The 21,910-nt window shown below is 46.1% G+C and overlaps 1 protein-coding gene across 2 annotated transcripts in view; it reads left to right on the forward strand.

Annotated features, from left to right (window-relative positions):
• Positions 1-21,910, forward strand: part of Ldlrad3 (low density lipoprotein receptor class A domain containing 3) — a 233,982-nt gene that overhangs the window by 114,675 nt on the left and 97,397 nt on the right. For both annotated transcript variants that reach the window (XM_060371863.1, XM_060371864.1), the window contains exons 3-4: positions 1,708-1,833; positions 14,516-14,650. In XM_060371863.1, coding sequence (XP_060227846.1) covers positions 1,708-1,833; positions 14,516-14,650 — 261 coding nt within the window. The remainder of the gene's footprint in view (positions 1-1,707; positions 1,834-14,515; positions 14,651-21,910) is intronic.

Genomic DNA, 21,910 nt, shown 5'->3' on the forward strand with positions numbered 1-21,910 from the left:
AAGCCTTTCCACAAAACAGGGATAGAAGCTGTACCCATCATACCCCTCTACATCAGGACTCCTCAAGCCACCCCAGGGTCTTTATTTCCTAAGATTTTTTCAACTCCCCATAAGGTCATCTCCAGGACCATGACTTATTCCATCAAAAGGATACAATGCAAATCCAATCTAGACGAAACATGGTGGCAGCTGTAGCCAGAGAGGCCCGAGCTTTGGCTTCCCAGAGTTCTCTCTTAGAGCGCTCCTGCAGGACGCACTCAGTTCATCTGAATTTCAACAGCAGGCAAGCTCATTTCAGACTCAGCACCTAGTTTTTATCAAGGGCTGATCTGGGTACTGTCTTAGTTACTCTTCCTGTTGCAATACCCTGATAGCATCCACGTAAGGAAGCGCTTGTTTTGGCTCACAGTTGCAAGGTGCTTTTCCTTGTTTGGGGGGGAAATCTTGGCAGCAGAAGCTTGAGGCAGCTGAGCACACTGCATCTGGAGTCAGCAAGAAGAGGTGATTTTCTCCACTCAGCTCCTTCTTGCATTTGTCTTGCAATTAGGGTATGTTTTCCCACCTAACCTAGATTCTCCCTCACAGGCGTGCTCAGACACTTGTCTCCTGGGTGATTACAGGTCCTGTCAAGTTGACAGTCACTATTAACCGTCACAAGCACCGACTGCCCAATATGTTCCCAGACACTAGACTCAAAGGAAAAGCAAATGGTAGCACAAACTAGGCTGGACAATTTGCATAAGGTGTCTTAGAGGCAGGCCATCCCTGTCCTTTCCTCAAACCACATTCCCAAACTCCAGCCAAGCAAAATATGACCTTGCAAGTGGGCCTTTGGAGAGGTGCAGTCTTGAGAGTGTCACATTTGCTTTTCTGCATGCTATCCCACTGAGTGGCTGCTGGGTAAATTAAATGAGAAAATCTGTGCGAAGTACTTGGCACTCTGCCTAGTGTGGCAAGGACTCACTAAATATCAACAACAACCACTTTGATATCCAGGGAATACATTTTGACCGGCTCTCCAGCTTCTAAAGGAGCAAGCACTGTATGCCCCGGCCAGCTCTGTATCTACCATCCCTATGCTCACTCATTCACCTGTATCTCTTCCTCCTTCTTGCACCTGCTGTAGCGTGCAGTCCTTCTTCGAGGACTTTGTGCCTGGATGTGATGGGTGTTTATGTGGAGGTTCTTGTCATGTATGTGTGCTGGAGCGTGGAGATCAGAGGTCAACATCAGTTGCTGTTCTTCAGGAGCCATCCACCTTGTTTTTGAGACAGGGTCTCTTGCTGGGACTCAGCAAGTAGGCTAGGCTGCCTGGCCACTGGGCACTAGGGATTCACCCATCCGCTGTTCCCCTGTGCTGGCATTCCAGGTGTATAGCACCACAGTCAGGTTTTTTGCTTACTTTCTGGGAAATCAAAATCAGGTCCCCATGTTTGTGTGGTGTGCATTTGGCTGACTGAGCCATCTGCCAGGTCCCTTTTAGGACTTCTAAGGCAGTGTAATTGGCCACTCCCTTCCTAGAGAATGCTGCATGTAGGTGCCCATGCTGGCTGGGCATTTGACGAGTGGTAGTGCTTACAGTTTCTTGGGGACTTCATGCTAAGCCTGAAAGGACCCGCTGATCCATTCAGAGTGGGTGGGATGAGGAGGCGGTGGCCGGGGAGCTTCATCTCTTGATAGACCTCTTTGTGTCTTTTCCTCCTGCAGCCAAAGCAAAATCGAAATGCGGCCCGACCTTCTTCCCCTGTGCCAGCGGCATCCATTGCATCATTGGCCGCTTCCGCTGCAATGGCTTTGAGGACTGTCCGGATGGGAGCGACGAGGAGAACTGCAGTAAGTTCCAGAGACTTGGGCCTCATGGCCTTTGCTTTCTCCTGCCACCTAGACTTGTCCCGACTCTCCACTCTCCATTCTTAGATGCCTGGGCACCCCCTGCTGTCACTCATACCCGTTTTTAGCACTTCCAGGGGTGTGAATCTGTTAATTCTCAGCTACTGTTTGTGGAGGGCCAAGTAAGTCCACTGCATCTATCAGCTCGGACAGCCCCTCTGCCGGTGCAGGTGACTTGTCCCTCATATAGAGAGTTACATTAGCATCTCCAGGGCCACATAGCTCCTTCAGACCGCATCTGGTTGACTGTCTCAACACTCCATATTTTTGTGCTGCCTTGCTTCTCTTCTTTAAATGCTCTGTTCATTATAGTCTGTGAGAGGTGAAAGATGGCTCATCAGTGAAGAGAACTTGTTGCTCTTGCAGAGGACCCAGGTTCAGTTCCCAGTGCCCACACAGGGTCTCACAGCTATTCCTAACTCCAGTCCCAAGGGATGTGACATGCTCTTCTGAACTCCATGGGCACCAGGTGTGCATGTGGACACATACATACATGGAGGCAAAGTGTGTGTGCGCACACACACATTTTTTGAAAATAAATCATTGAAAAATTTCAGATAGTATAGAGTTAAAATTAGCCTTGACTCTGGCTGCTGTAGTTTTGACCTGCTATATAATATCAACACACAAACATAAAGATAGATACACTACAGTACACACACACACACACACGAGTGCAACTTGCCTCTTAGCATCTTGCTGTTGGGTTTAACCCCTCCTTGGCCTGACTACCTGGTTCCTACTGTCATAGAATTTAATGACCTAAGGGGGAAGAGTGCGTGTGTGTGTGTGTGTGTGTGTGTGTGTGTGTGTGTGTCGGTGGTGTGTACATACAATTAATCCAATGACAATAAAAACATGGGTAACACATTCTAAAATGCTCATTCCACTTAACTGGACCATCCTTATTACTTGCCCCTGTAAGATTTACATGTGTGGACATTGGCCTTTAATCTCTAAGTGAGTAAATAGTGTCCATTCCAGATAATATCAGAGGGTAGGGTAAGCCAATATCTTTCTCTCGTCAAAGAAGATGAGAGAAATGTAAGAACAATAGGGTTGAGTATACTCTCCATCTCAAAACTTTGTAGCTCAGTGGACCTAGGTAATAATCGCCAGTGAAAACCCCGGGGTGAGAATTTGGGCAGAGCTTTCCAGTGACTGACAGGTCAGACTGAAGGTGGCCTTTCTGGACTAGAGTCAGGATTTCCCCACCCAGAGCAGACTGCAAAAGCCTCGTTCTGCATGTCTCTCCGTGTTACGGATAACTGCCATCCTCCAGTCATTAAAACTCTCAAAAGAGAGTGTTGGATTTTTGTTTTAAATTTTCAGTTCTAAAGGGCTCCAGAGAAGATGCAATGTCTGCTCAGACAGGCCCTGCTTCGGCTTCTCTTCTCTCACCCCTGTGTTCTCTACTGTCTTCCTCCCAGGATGCTGTTTTAGAAGATTTTATTTTATTTTATTTGTTGTGTGTATGTCTGGCTGGCTGGCTGTCTTTGTGTGTATCCAGTTGCCCGTGGAGGCCAGAAGAAGTACTCAAATCTCCTGGAATTGGACTTACAGGTGACTGTGAGCTGCCTATGGTGGGAACCAGACTTAGGCCCTGTGTAAGAGGAGTCTGCGCTGGTAACCGTGAGCTCTCTCCAGCCTCAGCGTGCTGTTTAAAGCAGCTTTGCAGATGACGCATCCTCTCAGTTTTCACTCAGCCAAGGATATCTTTGTTTCACCCTCATTCCTATAGGCATTTTTATAGTGTGTGGTATTTGGGACTGACAGTTTTTTTTTTTTCCTCTGAGTACTTTAAATGTGCCACTTCCTTCCAGCTTCTCTAGTTTCCAAAGGGAAAGTCACAGTCACTTGATTTGTCTCCCTGTAGAGCCTGCCTTCTTTTCTCGGGCTGCTTTTAAGAGCATTTTGTCTTTAGTTCCCAACCTTTAGATCTTCGTTTTGAGCATCTGCAGGTAGCTTTTTTTCGCTTTATCCTCTTTAGGGTTTTCTGAGTCTAGGATTTTATTTTTGCCATGCTTCCTACATTTTCAGCTATTGAAGACATGATTTCTTCAAATGTCTTCCAGTGCTGGCTTCTTTCCTCATGAAATTCAAGTAACAGGAGCGTCAGATTTCTAGCCTGTGTCCCAAGTCCCCGGGCTCAGTCATTTGCTCCTTGTTCAGAAGGGATACTTACTATTCATCTGTATTCAGATTGTCCAGTTCTTCCCCTTGTCACCCTCATCTGCTTTTCCCGCTTACCAGCTGCTGTGTTTTGCTTTGTTTTAATGTGTTGTTATAATTTTTATTTCTAAAATTCCCTTTTGGTTTTTTTAATCTCCTGTTTCTTTGCTGAGATTTTCTGCTTTTCCATTTGTTTCCAGTGTGTTTGTGATCACTTGTTAGAATGTACGCAGTGTGTTACATTTTCGTCACACAGTTCCAATACCTGTGCATCAGCTACATTAGAATCTCTCTGGTTGCTGTCTTCCCCACGTGTGGAGATTTTCCTGTTTCTCTATATGACAACTAATTTCAGTTTCTCCTGGCATTTTGTTTGTTTTGTCTGATACAAGGACCTTAAGTAAACTCTGGAGAAAATACTTACATTTCTGCCTTAGCAGCAAATGACCTAATAGGTATGTTCCTCCTACTTGGTTGTGGGCTATGTTGCTGGAAGTCAGACTGTGCACTTCCCAAATGTCTGAGTTCATTCTCACCCTCTCCGGTGTCAACTAGGACATGCGCACACATGTGCAGTGTGGAGATCCATGATGAGACAGGTGCACACATGTGCAGTGTGGAGTACACACATGTGCAGTGTGGGGGTCCACCTCAGAAGAGCAGTGCACCTCCGTCTGCTTCTGTCTCTTCAGCATGGAAGCAGCTCCTTTACAGTGCCCTAAGGATCTTAAGAGGCAAAGGAAAATGTGTAAGTTCACCACCATTTTGTTAATAGTTTCAGTTCTGGTCTTCTTCCCCACGGGGTATATTCAAATAACTTTTCAGAGCACTAGAGAGGCTGGCACAGATGCTGCAGCCAACTGTGTACCGCTTTGGTGGAAGAGCCAGCATGAGGCATGGTTCCTGCCTCTGACCTGCTCAGGAATCTCACATTAAGGAAACTAAGCAGCATCAGTACTGAGACACCTAGGGGCTGGAGAGACGCCTTTCTGTATCCTTTCGCAGAAGACACGGATTCAGTTCCTGGTACCTCCATGATGGCTCTCCACCTTTTGTAACTCCAGCTCCAGGGGATCTGACTGTCCAGCTCCAGGGGAAAGACAGCTCCAGCTGTCTTTCAGACTCTGAGGCACCAGGCAAAGGCATGAACACACACACACACACACACACACACAGTAAAAATAATGATAAATAATTTTTTTAAACTGCTAAGGTTTAAAAAGCCAGATATTATATGCCTTCCTGTATGGTGCCACTAGAGCGCATGTCCCCAAATTGAGGTTGTTTTGCCAAAACCATCCCAACTATACCTAACCAACCCTCAAAATCTGACCATTCAGTTTACAGAAAAGTTAGGATTGGAGGAATATGTCCACAACATTATACAGAGGCAAATTCCCAGATCCACAGTGTGGGAAAATCTTCAGGACTCCAGTTATCCATAAGTAGTTCCAAGGTAAAACATGGAGAAAAGGGGAACCTGCAAACTGAAAGATTTCAGGAATAAACTAAACCAGTACCATGTGTAGACTTTTTTTCTGCCTCTACATAAAGCCATTGTTTAAGGACTATGGAGATAATTGATATCTTGAATTGTTATGTGATATTAGATGATATTAAGGCATCACTGCTAATTTTTAAGGTCTGAAAATAGTAGTTGTTACTTTTTTATCTGTATGTTTTAAAAGTACGTAGTATAGTCTTTAAAGATTAGATTAAATGATATCTGTAGTATGGTCTGCTGCTGAATACAGGGTAGTTGGGAGATTGTACATATGTATATATGCCCTAGGCTATATTTGTCCCACAGATGACAGCCTCCTGCCTATCCCCAAGTGAGGCAGGAAGTGTTATCCAGGCTGTTGTCTGCTCATAGAGCCTCTCAGAACCCCACAGAGCAGGCCAGTGTCTATTGTCTGTCTACATCCAGGTCAGCCTGCCTTTCCTTTTGTCTCCTCAGTCAGCCCATGAGTAAACCTGGAGAAATCAGACCTCTTCTATATATAGACTGTGGGATCTGAGAATCGCAGTGGGGGACACACGCTCCAAAGAAATGTCCTCAAGTCTCCTTACAGACTCCCATAGAACCTGCTGCCTTGGAAGTTACCTGGTGTGTCAAGGCTGTGCTGGGTCACTGTCTCCCTCTGTCCTTGGCCTTTTTTAAATAGCGCCTCATCAGAGGGGACAGCCCATTTCTCCCTGCACCTGCACGCCCACTGCTTCATTCTTCTTTGTGCTCGGTGCTGGTTCCTCTGCTTCACTGGGACAGTCAGGAGAAGACGTGGTATTGTGTGGCCCACAGCCACGTTCCCAGTGCCGAACATGTTTTCAGGTTCAGCCTTAGCATGTGTTAAACAAGGCTTCTCAGGCTTCATCTTATCCTCTGTTGTCTTGGCACCCACCGACTGTTGGCTCTTTGTGAAGGAGGCACTTATTCACGGTGCCGACCAGAGTGCTTAATTTAGAGGCAATAGTCAGTAAGTGATTTTTGAATGACCTAGTCAAGTAACTAATCAAACGGTTAAACGGAAAAGACAGGAAGACTTGGGCAGCAGTCCCTCCCACTGCCATCAGAATAAATTCTTAACATACAGATGCCTTCTTCATCCTCTTGTGTTTTCACATATGCTTGCAGAGCAGATACGGAGCTTGGCTGGCACATTAGATCCAGTTCCTACTGTTCTTCAGATTCTTGCCCTACTTTTTCAGTCTCCATTCCAGACACTATTTGAGGTGCTACAGTGGATGCCGAGATCTGTCAGCTGGAAACCCTGGCATCCTTGACTCAAGGGAGATGAGAATCTTCCTATACATTAACAACAATGTAGAGCTGGTGTCGGGAGTACCGAGGGAGTCAGGGATGGGAAGACCACCTCTCTCAAGGCCTGTCATAGAGGTTGTTGAATAAGATGAGCCACAGAGGATGGGTTCTCCTTAAAATGTAGTCCCATAGGACATGTCAAGGTGAGGGCCGAAAGCCATATTGTGCTATGTCCAGGACATATGAACCAGTTTTACTGAGAGTTTGTGAGAGAGAGTCCCTGCTTTACACGGGTGCTCTCATGGGTGAAATGCAGACAAGGCAAGGTTCAGTAACTTGTCATGGCTACGTAATTGACAAGTGGCAAAGCTGAAATATTTACTCAGGTGGTATGAATGCAAGCGTAAACTCACTGCCATCCCCCAGCAGCAGTAATTACGACAAGCACATATTAAACTCACCCGTGAGTCACGGGCTGGTCTCCATCCTCGGAAGCTCTGTCTCATTTAATCTTCACAAATTTAGAACACAGGATTGTCTCTATCTCCACGCTGTAGAGTTAGAGTTAGAGAAATTAAACAGTTCTCTCGGAGCCATGTGGCAATTGAGTGGATGAGCTGGAATGAGTGGATAGGCCCAGGGGCACTTCATACCCTCACTCTCAATCACTGTGGTAAGATGTCTGGCTGGATTTGTAGGCTGGGCAGATGATGGAGGATCGAGACTTTTTTTTTCATATCCAGTGAGGAGCAGCTGGTGCTGAGCCTACCGCAGGGTTGGGAGACAGAAAGGTTCATCTAGGGCTAATGCCTGGAGACTGGAACTTGCTGGCATCTTTAACGGAGGTAGTTATTAAAGAATGAGGGAGAGGTTGGGTTGCGGAGGGTGTCGGCATTAGGTATGAAGTTTGGGGTGAGGGAAGATTCAGGCAGAGGCATTAGAAGAAAGATATTTATTACAGAAAAGATATTTATACAGAAAAGCGAAGGCTGAAGTCGTGGAATTGGCTTAGTACTGGACAGGAGATGTCCATGTATGGGAAACCTTCACAAAGCAGAAGGAAACAGACTGACTTTAGTCAGACATCTGCATCCTGCCATTGACCACACTGCCTAGGTTGGGAATGTTAAAACCCAGAATGCCCTAAAACTGTACAGGAGGGAAGAAGGCAGGTGAGATGGAACATTCTTCACCTCTTGCTTGTTTGCCAGGAGTAACAGCTCTTCTAGTTGTAGATTCTTGTCCATGTCTTGCTGTCTTGGAGCATGGAAGTAAGGATTGCTGAGCCAAAGCCAGATAGTACGAATGCTGGACAGGCCCTGTTAGCAGATGGAAAGGAACATAAAAGCTTGTAGTTATTGGCAGACAAGCCCCAGGCAAAGCAGGGAGCATATTCCAGGCTACAGAGGAAGCAGTCTGTGGAGCTGGGAGGAACCATGTGCCACAAGCTTGTGTTTCGCACTCCTGGTTTCCAGAGACCGAGACCCCATCCTAGAGGTGATAAATTCTTAGCATGCCCTATTTGCCCCAAGTGTAAACTTCACAAGGCTATTGGGACTAGAGAGAAAGGGTCCCCACAAGGCCAGAAGGGTAGAGAAGTCACCACCTTAGGGTGGGAGCCGTGGGGCTGGTGACAATTTACATGTGAAGCCTTTGAAGTGGGAGGGGCTTGAAATGAATTAAAGAGGACACTTCTAAGTCCTGCTGGAGACAGATGGCCTCCGTTCCTGTGCTGAAGCCAGTCAGTTGCTTTTGGATGGCTGCAGTGTTCCTGTGGTCCATTCTGTTCAATGCGGCCAAAATGGGGCAGCCCGTTTACTTAGCTGCCTTTCTAAACCTGCTCCCTCCCTCTGGCAGGGAGATACTCGCTCTTTCCTGTGTACTGTGAACTAGAAAGCTGGCCATCAGAGCCCAACGTTCTTATGATAACAATTCCCAAGGAACTCCTGAGCTGGCGATTCTGTCTGTTAAGCTGATGTCACAAACAATTTTTCTCTGTCTCCAGTGAAATAATATCGCAGGGACACAATATTCCTCTCTGTGGCTAACTGAGTAAAACCCCACTCTATTCAATGACTGCTAAGCCTTAGAGAGGGTAAAGACAGCAGAAACATTTGGGGCACGTTAAGTATTGCTCAAAGGTACCGCAACATAACGTCCTGGAGGACACAGTGTCTCCCGACCCATATGCAAACTAGCAGTTCAGCGTTTGTGCCAAGCACAGTAATAGCTGCAGAGAGCTCAAAGACATGTAGGAAAACTTGAGCTTCCTGGAGCTTTGGGGGAGATCGGCTTCCCTGGTGAGCGTGTCTGCTTAGAGACTTGGTACCATTACTGGCAGGCATTTTCTCTGAGATTTGGCTGCATCTCAGCTTTCTCATCATTTCCCCTTTTTGATAGCAGCCCAGGGTCATTCCAAAGAACATCTTTTTAGACTGGGCGATGCAGTAGGACAGCCTTTGGCTTCTACTTTGGAACTTTCTAGTCCCTTCTGAAACTATTTTTCTCCATCTGGAATTCTTGGATTAGCTTTTATTTATTTTTCTTTTCCTTTTCCATCTCCTCTTGTATTTGTTGCTTTGCCTGCTTCCTGTTAGTTTGTCTGCAGGGTGGCAAACAGTCTCCCGCCTCACTCTTTTCTACTTTGCTCTGTCCTTGGGAGCTGGCAGGCAGGGCTTGTCGGGACCTGTATAAATGGAGACACAGAAGACATCAGGGAGGTAGAAGCTTGAGAGCCCCTCGCAGGCTTCTAGCATTTTAAAAATTCATCCGTGTGTGCTTTAGCTAGTTTGCTGCTGCCTTTGGGGTGTCTTTTCACCATCCTTCTTTCTATTTCTCTGCCCTGCATGGGGTGGGCTTAGCTGTTAGGGTTTTTGTGGCTCCTAGAGCCTCGGTGGACAAACAGAGGGAAGAGTCTTGGGACAGAAAGAATTTAGGGTGACATAGGTGTTTCTTTGTATCCTGAACAACTGTGTGTCGTGGGCCAGATTTGTGCCTGACAACCCCCCAAAAATTAGATGTTGGCCAAAAGTATTGCTATCAGACTGGATTAAATGCTTTTAGCAAAATCTTTTATAGTTTGGTTTTGTGTGTGTTCTTAAGCATGTGTCTGTACATACGAGCACCTGCGTGTGCACACGAGGGGACCGCCAGGCAACACCGATGTGTTCTTCCTCCTCCGGCATCCTCTACCACTTTGTTTTGTTTAGTTTCGCTTCATTTTGTTTTGTTTTGAAAACAAGGTCTCTCAGCCAGCCCAGGGCTCCCTGATTCTGCTAGACTATCAGTGACCTCCAGGACTCAGTAGTCTCTGCCTCCCCCAGCGCTGGCATTATATACATCGTGGGTGTTGGGAATCTGAACTCAGACCCTCATGCTCAAAGAGCAAGGCAAGCACTCCACTGACTGGGTTGTCTTTAAGCCCCTAGGGAAATTTTTTTGAACATCCTGAAAAGGAGATGTAAAATAAAATGAAATCTATGATACGAAGATCTCCAAAAAACAAAACAAAAAAAAATTCTGCACTTCCTTCTTCAGATTTTTAAAACAATTATGTCAGATATAATTAGAGGTCTCTGGTGTGACCCTTTGGGCTTCTACCCTTCTCTCTTCTCAGAGGCATCCATTGCCCTGAACCTGCTGACATTCATTGCTATGTATGTCTTTATTTATCAACATATATTCTTATATCTCCCAGTAGTAAGTGGAGTTCTTTTGCATGAGTAACTTGATGGCAACAGGGTAGCACTGTACATACTTCAGTTCCTTGCTTTCCTCCTTTGCTCTTCTATTTGTGGTATGTATCTATTCTCACACCAGTTTAATTTTCCCATGCTGTACAGAACTGTTGACATTTTATGACCCACTATTTGTGTTTATAAATAAAGTTTTATTAGAAGATAGCTGTGTCATATAAATAAATATATATATAATTAATACAAATAGCCAAGTTAGTCCTTACAACACAGATGAAAATCAAATGCCTAGCAAAACCTCCATTATGTAACTGTAAGTGGCCCTTTATAGGGAAACCTGACCCAGGCTGTACAGTAACACATCGTTGTAACTCTATCTGATACCGTATTAGTGACGATTTGGGTCCATGCTAATTTTTTCCTGACAGTGGCTTTCACATACAGTTTTTGTTTGTTTAAAGGTCTCTTTTGAGCAGGAGGAGGAGTTACAAGATACTAATAAACTGTTCTCTAAGGTGGGCCCACTAACTGCTTGCCCTTCCAAATCCAGGAGAAAGCCTCTCCCTCCACATCTTCATCAAAAACCTATACTCTAGGACCGTAAGTCTGATGCTTCGTTACCCATCCCTGGCAAGATTTTGCTGACCACATAGCACTCCCTTTTATGAGAAATACTCCTCTGTCCTTTGCCTGTTGTTTTGTTTGTTTGTTTGCTTGTTGCCTTGCTGACTTTTGCCTTTTGACTGTAAAAATTCTTTGTATATTCTGGCTGCTGGTCCTGTTGGGATGAACCCATGGCTTATTTTCAAGCCCGCCGCACATAGATGCATATGCAGATCTGTAGGGTGTCTGCACACATGGTTAGCAGTCACACACAACACCCAGACTGGTTTTCCCTGGGACGGTTTGAAACCCTCTGAGTCCGAAGGTAAAGTAAGAGGATGACATGCTGGCCTGGCCGTGTCTCCACTCAGATGCTGGCATGAGCTGGCCCTGCCCCCTCCTGGACCCATCAGCCCGCTCTTCTAGGCTGTTTGAGTGAGTTGACTTGTTCTGATGCTCTGGCTGCACAGACATGACCCGCCAGGGTGTAGGGAAGCCGAAGGCCACTGTGCTGGATACTGATGAGCAGAACGCTGGGTTTGAAGTGTTGCCATGGATGAAAACCAAATGTGATTTGTGGTTTTGGATGTCCCCATTTGGGTTTTGGCTGCAGCCAGACCTTGGTTCCAGATTGATTAAGTTGAGCCATTCTCTGGCCCATAGTGACTTAAATAATTAACCCTTTCATTATCAGGCCCGATGACTTTCGGTCCCTTGTCCTTATAACCCAGAGCTCTTTTCTGCCCAATCTCGCTAGCTCCTCTAACCTTTCAAATTAAACTTTTCACCATGAATGAAAAGGGAGAAAACAATCTATTGTCCATCAGGTTTGTGTAACTGTGGAAGTTGACCACGTTCTCAGACCTATGATGTCTGAGTACATCAACAGAGCTCAGGGAGACGTGGAGCCGATAGATTCCAACTCACACTGTATAGTCCAGTACCATGGAGAGACACTGGGCCTGCCGGCTTTGACCATGGAGAGCCTCAGGGCTGGGCCTGGCGTCCACTCTGGTACTGTTCTTACCACATGCAGTGTGGATGCAGCCTCAGTTCCTTACTAGAGGTCCATGGCATCTCCTTTCATCATCTCTAAGCATCCACTCTGGGGGTCGAGGACAGGCCTAGCTAGAAGATGACACAGCTAGTGAACCAGACAAAAGCAATCTCATAGGAAATCAGTACGTGTATGGCAATCTGCTTCATTTTCCATCCCTTGCAGGGAAGTGAGGACAAAAGCCAACCCAGGGCCGTGTCTTCGATCCGTGAGGGAGGTAAATAGAAATGACATAGCTGCTGTGTGTGGTGGTTCATGCCTTTAATCCTAGCACTCTCTGTATCATGTCAGACTCAGCACTGGACATTTTCTTGCCATTCTCCTCTGCTATGGAAACTGATGCTGTAATTGGGAAGAGTGACACCATGGGCCTGTGACTGCGGCAGTCGTACCACCTTGGTGTTTGGCCTAGAAGTACACCACACCCAGTTTTATGCTCTGCCCTTGTCCTTGTGTGTTGTTAATAATTTTTAGAGCATTTGACCACACATTTCAATTTTCACTGGATCTCATAAGATTATGGAGCAGATCCTGCCTACAGAGGAAGCAGCCAAGGCTTGGAGAACGGAAATGAAGTCCGCACAGTGCTGAGTGGTTGAGATTGGTGATTGCTTGTTTTTAGGTAAGGTCTCACTGCATAGACCTGCTTGCCTTGAACTCTCAGAGATCCACCTGCCTCTGTGACTGGATTACTAGGATTGGAGGTGTGAGCCACCACACACAGCGACTAGAGACATTTCTACTCAGCTGCTTCACTAACTGGAAACAGGGAGGGATGGGAAGCAAGGCAGACTGTACTGTATAAATACTATTTTCCTGGGGAGATTGCTTTCGTGCTGTTCACTAGCTTAGTGTCTGCCTCATGCTATCAAGTCAGCATCTCTTTCCTGAAGGGCAGAACCCAGGGCTATGATTTCCTTTAAGGTCCCTCACAGGATGTTGAACAGTTGCCTCACAGAGGTGCTGCTGAAGAGAGAGTCCCTGGGTAAATCCAGGTCCTGCTTGATGGCAAAGAAGAAATTAAGACAGCCTGGAAGAACGAGGAGTCTGGTCTATAGGGAAGGCATCAGAGGGGCTGGGGCGATGGCTCAGTCAGTAAAGAGTTTTCCATGTGAACATGGGCACCTGAGGTCAGATCTTCAGCATCCATGTACTTGGGTGTGTGGATGCTGATCTGTAATCTCAGGAGAACTCCAGAACTTGCTGCCTCACCCATCTAGCCAGTTGACAAGCTTGAGTTCCAATGAGAGACTGTGCCTTGAAAATAAGGTGGAAATCAACTAAAGAGGACCCCTGCTGTTGACTTCTGGACTCCACCCCAATACACATACATGAAAGCACACGCATAGAGAGACAGGCATACATCTATGCATACACACATATTCACACTTTTTTTTTAATCTAAAAGGAGAGAGAAGATATAAGAACCATTGGTAGTTCATCAGCTGGTCCCTTCCTTGGAGGCAGGAGGTCTTCAGCTCTGCTGCTGCTCTGGTTCTGCTCTTGCCCTAAGCCTACTGTCACCAGCCATCCCTTGTCAAGTAAAGTCAGTGAGCTCCAAGTGAGAGACCAAAAGACTAAAAATTAGCAGCTATTATTTAAGGCCTGAACTAGGTGGGTGGAGAAGTCCAGGAATGCCCTGAGGGGAAGGACCGCTTTACTGCATTCTTTCCCCACCCACTAGAGATACAGTTGCTAGGAAACTGGCCCATCCCCCCTAGGGAGGGGCACCATGTCATTAATGGTCTGAGGACCTTCCTATAGCCAATCAATTCAAAATGTAGCATTTTGACCAATAGATGCTTGCCAGGCAGGGATTGCCCCTGCCTTGGGCATGCTGGGAAGGACCAGAATCTTTAAATCCCCCAACTAACCTGAGCACGGGGCTCTCGGCTCTCACCACTTCGGCACTGGGGGTGTGGGCCCAAGCTTCAGCTTGTAATGATTTATAATAAAAAAAGAACCTCATGTATTTACAGCGGAGTCTATTTATTCCTGGTCTTTTGGGGTTCATGAACTGGGCAGAACACAAGCTCTGCCTCAGATTCAACAAAAGCTGCTGGTCAGCCTAGGGTTGACTATTGAGAGTAAGACTTTGACCTCTGGCTACATTGGTGTGGTCACAGGACAACATAGCAATGGCCTGGAAAAGGGTTTAGAAGGAGACAGGATAAAGCTTGTCTTGTCCAGGTCATGGTCTGGCCAGGCCCTGGATAAATGAGCTACGCATCTAACCCTATAGCCTGACCATGCCGATTCTCTCCCTAGAGAAGTCTCTTGAGTCCTCAAGGGGACAAGCTGGGCTCCCTGATGACCCACTCTGTTCTCTCTCTGCAGCAGCGAACCCCCTGCTCTGCTCCACAGCCCGCTACCACTGCAGGAATGGCCTGTGCATTGACAAGAGCTTCATCTGCGATGGGCAGAATAACTGCCAAGACAACAGTGATGAGGAAAGCTGCGAGAGCTCTCTAGGTAGGTGCCATTCCCCTCTACCAAAACGAAAACAAGAAAAGGGATGTGACACGGTAGAGACCCAACCCACATCCTCCTCCAAACAGCAGCTCTGGTGATCTTTGTACTTGCCCTCATTCTGGGTGTTGCATAGTGAAACTTGGTGAAACTCTGTCTACTGTTTTGACTGTGGTATCCTTCGTATGTCAAGCACCAAATACGTGTTTCTCCTGCGGTGTCCTCAGTTGTATTACGTCCTACTGCCCTGCTCCGCTGTGGTTTTCCAGGTTGTGTTGTTGGGAGCCATGTGAGTTGCTTCTCTGCATCAAATTCCCTCTCTGGGATGACTTATGCAGAATGAGATGCCATTTCTCCACACAGCTGGCTGAATTTTGTCTTTGGTTTCACTGCTGTGCCTGCCAGTTCTACCCTGACAGCTCAGTCACATTCACAGCTGCTCTGGTTTTTGCTTTTTTTCTTCTCATTTTTCTAACTTAGTAGTCATGAAATGATAGCCTCCCCATATGCTGCCATTTGTGTCTGATTATGAGGAGCACTGACACCCCCAGCTCCCTCGAGTTTGTTTACTACTTGGTTCCCTCTTGTGTGAATTGCCTGTGCATACAAAGGCTCTTGATTTGACATTATTTTGTGGAAACTGAACGCTGCAGCTGGAGAATGGAAGAGGAAGCACACTGAAGGATGATGTCCTTCCTCTCTGTCAAAATTCACAGGATCTTATTCAGTGAACTTATTCATCCTCCTTCCTTCCTCTTTTTCTTTCCTTCCTTCCTTCTCTCTTTTCTTCCTTTCTCCCTCCTTTCTTTCTTAACTTCCTGCCTGCCTGTCTCCCTTCCCCCACTCCCTCCCTTCCCCTTCTTCCTTCTCTTCCTCCTTTGCCCTCCCTTGGGTGTTCATATTCTCTCTCTCTCTCTCTCTCTCTCTCTCTCTCTCTCTCTCTCTGACAAGGTTTCATATATACCAAGGCCGAACTAAAAACTTAACTGTGTACCAGAGAATGACCTTGAACATTTGACCCTTCTACCCCACTTCCTCAGTGCTTGGATTAGAAGCATAAGCTGCTCCGCCTGGTTTTACTTAGTGCTGGGGATGAAACCCTTGGCTTCACACATGCTAAGTGAATATTCTACCAAATGAGCTACACCTCCAGCTCAGAAACATGCATTTTTTTCAGTGATTATAATGAAATAAAAAGATTTTTAAATGTACATCTATTTTAAGACATTCTGAAGAACATGTGTTTCCAACGTTACAAATTGGTTTTATTTGTGTGTAATCTCTCCTTCTTTCCCTTAATAATGTTATATGACTATGTTCACCCATATTATTGCTTGTTGGTAGAGTTCATTTGTTTTCCAGTGTTCTACTGAATGGTCATGCTTGTATATTTAATAAAGCCACAAGACAAGCAAGAGGTTTAACTAGTTGTTAATATGTTTGGAGATGGAATTAGGTAGTGGGAAGCTTGGGGAGGGCAAACATAGGTTATTTTCAAGGTCCCAGCTTTTTATTTTGGTTGGTGGTTATTATGTCATTACAAATGCACGAATGAATGAGCAAATGGACCCTATTCACATCACCAGTGGGATGTGGACCAAGCAGGAATTGTGACCTCTAACGTGTGTATGCCTGAGGGCCACAGAGAAGGTAAAATGCCAGCATCTTCAGAAAGGGCTGAGTGAGACAAGTGCTGGCAGAGCTGGAAGCTTCTTTGGTGGAAAACTTACTTCTTGGGTGTTTTCTTCATCAGTGCTACAATGAGAGTAACTCTTGGGTTCAGCTGCAGCCACTGTCATCTATGGGGACTCCTGCAGGTGCCGGACTCCTGCAGACCAACCGAGTCAATACGTGCACTTGGGTCCAGCACTGCAGTCTGATGCCATGCCGGTGATTCTATTGCCCATGTCTGAGAGCAGCTGCTCTAACCTCGCCCTAGCCTTAGAGAGGAGTTTGATCTTGCCATTTCCCTAGGAAAATTTAAGCTCCTGTGCATGCTATCCTTTTCAAAGTCAAATTTTTATAAGGGAAAACATACTGCGGTAGAGCCAGCGTTAGGTGCCAGTGAGGATTGGCAATCAGAGAGCTGAATAAATACACAGATAGGAGGGCTGGAGGACATGTTCTGTGAAGACTGTTTCTTACATAGTATCTGGTATGTTTATATGTCTTAGCCTCACTAGGAGCCTGAGTATTTCATGAAAGGACTTCAGGTCTAAGTTTGGAGTGAGGGGTTGATTTGTTTGGGCCATTGTTCAGCGTTCTGCTATGTGGTCATGTTCCCAACACCTCTTCCCCAGTTTGCTGTGCCAGTTTGTTGACCAGGTTGCTGTTTGTCCTTTGGAGGGATGGCTGGTGCCTCTGTAGGCTAGCTGAAGTTAGTGCTTTTAAATTCTGCTTCTTATGCTCACACACAAAGATTTTTAGAAATAGTTGGCAGTGGATCCAGGTCCTGCATTTGTTTTCTGAAAATTGTTGTTGAGGTTCGTCCTGATTGTCAGTCCACCAGGATCGATTCTATCCCTCTGGAACTGTGAGCTAAAACAAACCTTTCTCTCTTAAGTAGCTTTGGTCAGAGCATTTATCACAGTGATGAAAAAGTAAGTAAGATAACCTGCCTCCCCCAGGCCATGTATGAAATCACTCAGTATCAAATTAAAGACTTTGAACCTTGTGGATATAATTATTTCTCCCAAAAAGGAAACCATAAAAGAAAGGAAAAAGTTTGGTGATAGACAAATATACGTGCAGCCTAACCCTTGAGCAATCCTGAGCATAAGTTGTCTCTCCTAGACCCTGAGCTTTGTATGTTACCACCCAAATGACAGCAGGGCACCAGTGACACCTCCACGTGAGGTGATGTTTGTGCCAGGAATGGAAGGTGTGTGCTTTTGTCTTTAATCCCCAAGGTCCTATCTAATGACCCATTGCCTCGCCCATAATGGCTCCATAAATGTTATCAAATGGGAACAATCTCTGTGTTGGTCTGAGGTGTCACACTATGTCTTTGTAACAGTGTGTAAGTGAAAATACCCACAGTTTATTAAAGCATTAATATCATATATCCAATAGGAAAGATTCTGTCATTCCCTCTGTGGGAATATGTCCCAAAGTGAGCACAAGATAAGATTCTCCAGTGTGAGTCTCCTTGGCCAACCTGTGTTTCTGCATCCCCCCAGCCCCCATCAAGGTGTTTGTCTCTCCCTGCATCCAATGGGAGTGGAGTACTCAAGGGTCCACCTGGTAGGCTCTAAATGTGAACTGCTTGTCCACCTTGCTGAGTGACAAGTGGATACCTGTCCTGTGGGGAAAATCATCCCTGTGCTGGGCTGTTGAGAGACAGGGCTCCACGCGGTGTCATCCTTAAGCCTTGCAGAGGTTTTGTGACTGGACAGAATGTGTACTCATGCCTCGTGGGATTATCAGCAGTTACCATACACAAAGTATTCTGCTCAGTGCCCCTGCCAATGAGCTCAGCCCCTGGGCTTCCAAGCCTTTGAAAAACATGTTGCTTTCAGTTGATGTGGGAAAAGGAAGAAATATTTTACAATGTTTATTTGGAAGATATGAATAAGTCTGACTTCAAGGCAAGGACATGGGTTGTTCAAAATGCCTTTCTCCTCCTCTGAGTAGACTGAAACCGACTGTGGATCATCTCTGAAAACATCCTCACAGTCTTGAAGGAACTGGGAGAGACTGTCTGAGTGTTTGGCAGCATGCTGTAAGGAGGCATTAGAGACTGTGTGAGGTCAGATTTTTATCAGGGCTTCACTGATTTATAGCGTCACCTGCTGTGTGGGACTTTCAGAAGGGTATCTTTGGGGCAGCTCACTGCAATTGTCCTGCTTTGTAACCAGGATGTTGTGTATCTTGGATGTAGTAGCGGCTGCCATGCGTATGGTGGTAAACACCATTCTGGTGCCTTGAAAATGTTACTTGAATGTGGCTTTGGTATCTGGTGATGGCGCTGCCTGTGTGTAATCCCACCTCTTTGTATATGATCTAGATTGTTTGACTAGTTTGTGTTCTCTCTCTCTCTCTCTCTCTCTCTCTCTCTCTCTCTCTCTCGCCATCCCTCTGGGAAAAATGCATAAAATTGACTATCAACTTTTGAAAAGTACTTTAACGGTTTTAAAGTTCAGTGGCCTAAATTGTTCTCCATTTATGCAACCACTTGCTAGAACTTTTACATCTTGAATCTCTAAACTCATTTAAGAAACAAAGAAAAAAATGCTCTCTGCTCCACTCAATAACCCTGGTAGCTACTTTCCTACTTTCTGTCTTGATTAATTTGGTAGTTTTAGGTAGTTGTATAAGTAGAATCATATAACATCTCTTTTTTATAAGGTACTTAGTTCATTTAGCATGTCATCAAGGTTCACCTATTTTATAGCATGTATGGCATTTTCCTTCCTTCTAAAAACTGAATAATATCCTATTTTATTGTTGATATACCAGATTTGATGTCTTTGCCCATAAACACTTAGGCCACTCACACCTTCTAACAATTGTGAACAATGCTGTGTGAAAAGATGAACAAGTTGTAACCTGCTTTAAACAAAAGAAATGCAGGAAGCATGGTGGAATGTCATTTCCAGGGTTAGGTTCCAAATACCCATTTCCTCTTGCTCTGTCTTGCTTTCTCTGATGAAAGCCACTTCCCATGCTGTAATCTGTGTGCTGCAGAGGCTGCAGAGGGAGCTGAGGCCCACCAGCAGCCTCAGAGGTAAGGCTGGAGCAGAAGCCTCCCCTGTGAGACCTCAGTTGTCATCCTGCAGGAGACTCCAAACCAGGGTGACACTAGAGAACCAGGGTGACACAGAGTGCATGGCAGGGAGGCACTAGTGATTGCTATTCTAGTCTCAGGTCATGGAGATCATCCAGGGCTCTGGAACCCCTTCCAAAAGGGGGTTATATAAAGTCCTTCCATGTGGACCTCTGTCCCCATCCCACTCGTGTTGTCCTGCTCTGTTCTAACAACCCCGCCTTCACCCTAGGAGCCTGTGTTCTTCTTGCCCACTTTCTGGATGAAGAACTAAAGGATGCTTAGGCCAAGTGCTTACAGCAAGCAAGAGATGTGAACTTGAGTTGAGACAGTGCTCCTTCTCTTGACCCTGCCCACCACTGCCCTGTCCACCTCCACCATCTGGTACTCTGGAGCTCCAGGAAGCAGTCTAGCCCCAGGTGCAGAGAGCAGAAGGGAGGGGGAACCGTGAAATGGGAGGGCAAGTTTCTCCCTTTGGCTTTCACATTTCTGCTTGATAAGGGAGAGTACCATGTTGCCTGGCTCCCCACCCCCTAGAGCATTTTCGAGGTGAGTTCTGCCAAGGAACCACCCCAGCAGGGAGTTAGTGGGGGAGTTTCACGCCTGGCAGAGTGTCTCTGTTTTCTTGCTGTGCCCTGGCGATAAGGCTTGAGGAGAATGGAAGGCTGTGTGGGGTTTGGCATCTTACCAGAAGCCAGAAATGACAGCTTTGTGCTGTTTCTTCTGCAGGAGTGTGTGTGTGTGTGTGTGTGTGTGTGTATGTGTGTGTGTGTGTGTGTGTGTGCTTGTGCGTATGCATGAGTGTATGTACATATGTATCTGGGTCACATGTATGCATGCATGTGTCGGGGAAGGTAAAGAGAAAGGAGAGAGAGACTTGAGTATTAGCATTTCTCAACTTGGATGTTTCTCTCAGCAGTTGCATGATGGGAACCTGTCAGGTTTCAGGCCTGTGTGCATACTGGGATCTTTCTCTTTTGTGGAATTGCAGTTTTTCCTCCTCAAATTCATTTATCAAAACCCGGACTCTGTCTCCAATTTCACGGAATATGGCCATATTTAAGAAAAGGACCATTGAAGATATAATTAGTTAGGACAAGGTCCCATTAGGGTAGGGTGGGCCTCTGATACAACCAGTGCCCTTATCATAAGGGAATTCGGGGGTCTAGCTCTCTCTCTCTCTACTCCCCCCCCACACAGAGACATCATTTTATAACATGAAAACAGAAGAGGAGATTGCTTGCAGCACAGATGGCCGAGAAACCAGAAACCAGGAGAGGGACACAGAGTCGACTGTCCTGGCAGCCTTCAGAGGGATCCTCTTCTCTAGCACCTTATTCTTGGACTTCTAGGCCCCCACTGTATGCAACAATAGATTTTTTTCTATTGAACACACCACCCAAAAAGTGGTACCACCCAACTACTAAGTCCCCAAGAATTGGTCCCTCACTAAAGTACAGCCACACATTTTGTGGGACACCAGAAATGCTGACAGAGATGTGAAAGGCTGGAGAGTAATTAAAGTGGACAGGCCAAGTGACGTGACCGAGGGGAGGCAGGGGAGGGCCTACGGCTGCTGGGAAAACCCCTGTGGGGAGTAGAGAGCCGGTCTGCCTCTGTGAGGGTTGGGGCAGAGGTAGGACCATGCTGAGCTTAAGGGACACCTCTCAGCCTGTATTTCAAGGGCCTCATTTTCTATACTCATGCTCTCCTTAGCTCCTAGCTCCTTAGCTCTGCCCCTAAGTGGCTCTGGAACTGGATGTGGTGGAGATATAACCTTTTCACAAGGTCACCCACCCGTTTTCCAGATGCCTGGGACAATGGGCTTGTTTCTTACCCCTCTGGGCTTCTTCTAGTTCTTTTCTGTTACTGTGATAAGCCCAGCTTAGAGGAAGAAAGGGTTTGTTTATCTTATACTTCCAGGCCCATCTTTGAGGGAAGTCGGGACAGGATACTGAAGCAGAAACCATGGAGGCATGCTGCTTGCTGGCTTGCTGGCTTGCTGGCTTGCTGCTTGCTGGCTTATGCTTAACTAGCTTTCTACACAGCCTAACACTGACATCCACTGTGGGCTGAGCCCTTCTGCATCAGTGAGCAATTAAGACAGCGCCCACAGAACGCCCACAGGCCATTAGGATCTAGTGAGTCCTCAACATAGCTTCCCAATGAGATGGCTATAGGCTGTGTGTAAGTTCTGTCAAGTAGACAATTCCTTCGTCATTCTGTCTTATCCAGTGGTTGCCCTGGTATATATTGGATGGGGAATATATCTCCTTGGATGGAACCAAGGAGAAAGTGTCCTAGTAGCATCTGGTCACCATATCTGGCCACCACTACCAACTCAATGGATTCTGGGTCTTTTTCACGTATTTATGGTTCATTGAAAGAATTGTCATTTATTTAATGCTGATATTTAGAGCCTGGTGTTTCTTCCATGGGCCACCTCTGCTATCCACCCTGTGGTAGATTAGATTGTCCTTCTTTTGCTCTTTAAGACC

This window comes from Meriones unguiculatus, chromosome 18 (assembly GCF_030254825.1).
Source record: "Meriones unguiculatus strain TT.TT164.6M chromosome 18, Bangor_MerUng_6.1, whole genome shotgun sequence".
In the NCBI taxonomy this organism is placed as follows: domain Eukaryota; kingdom Metazoa; phylum Chordata; class Mammalia; order Rodentia; family Muridae; genus Meriones; species Meriones unguiculatus.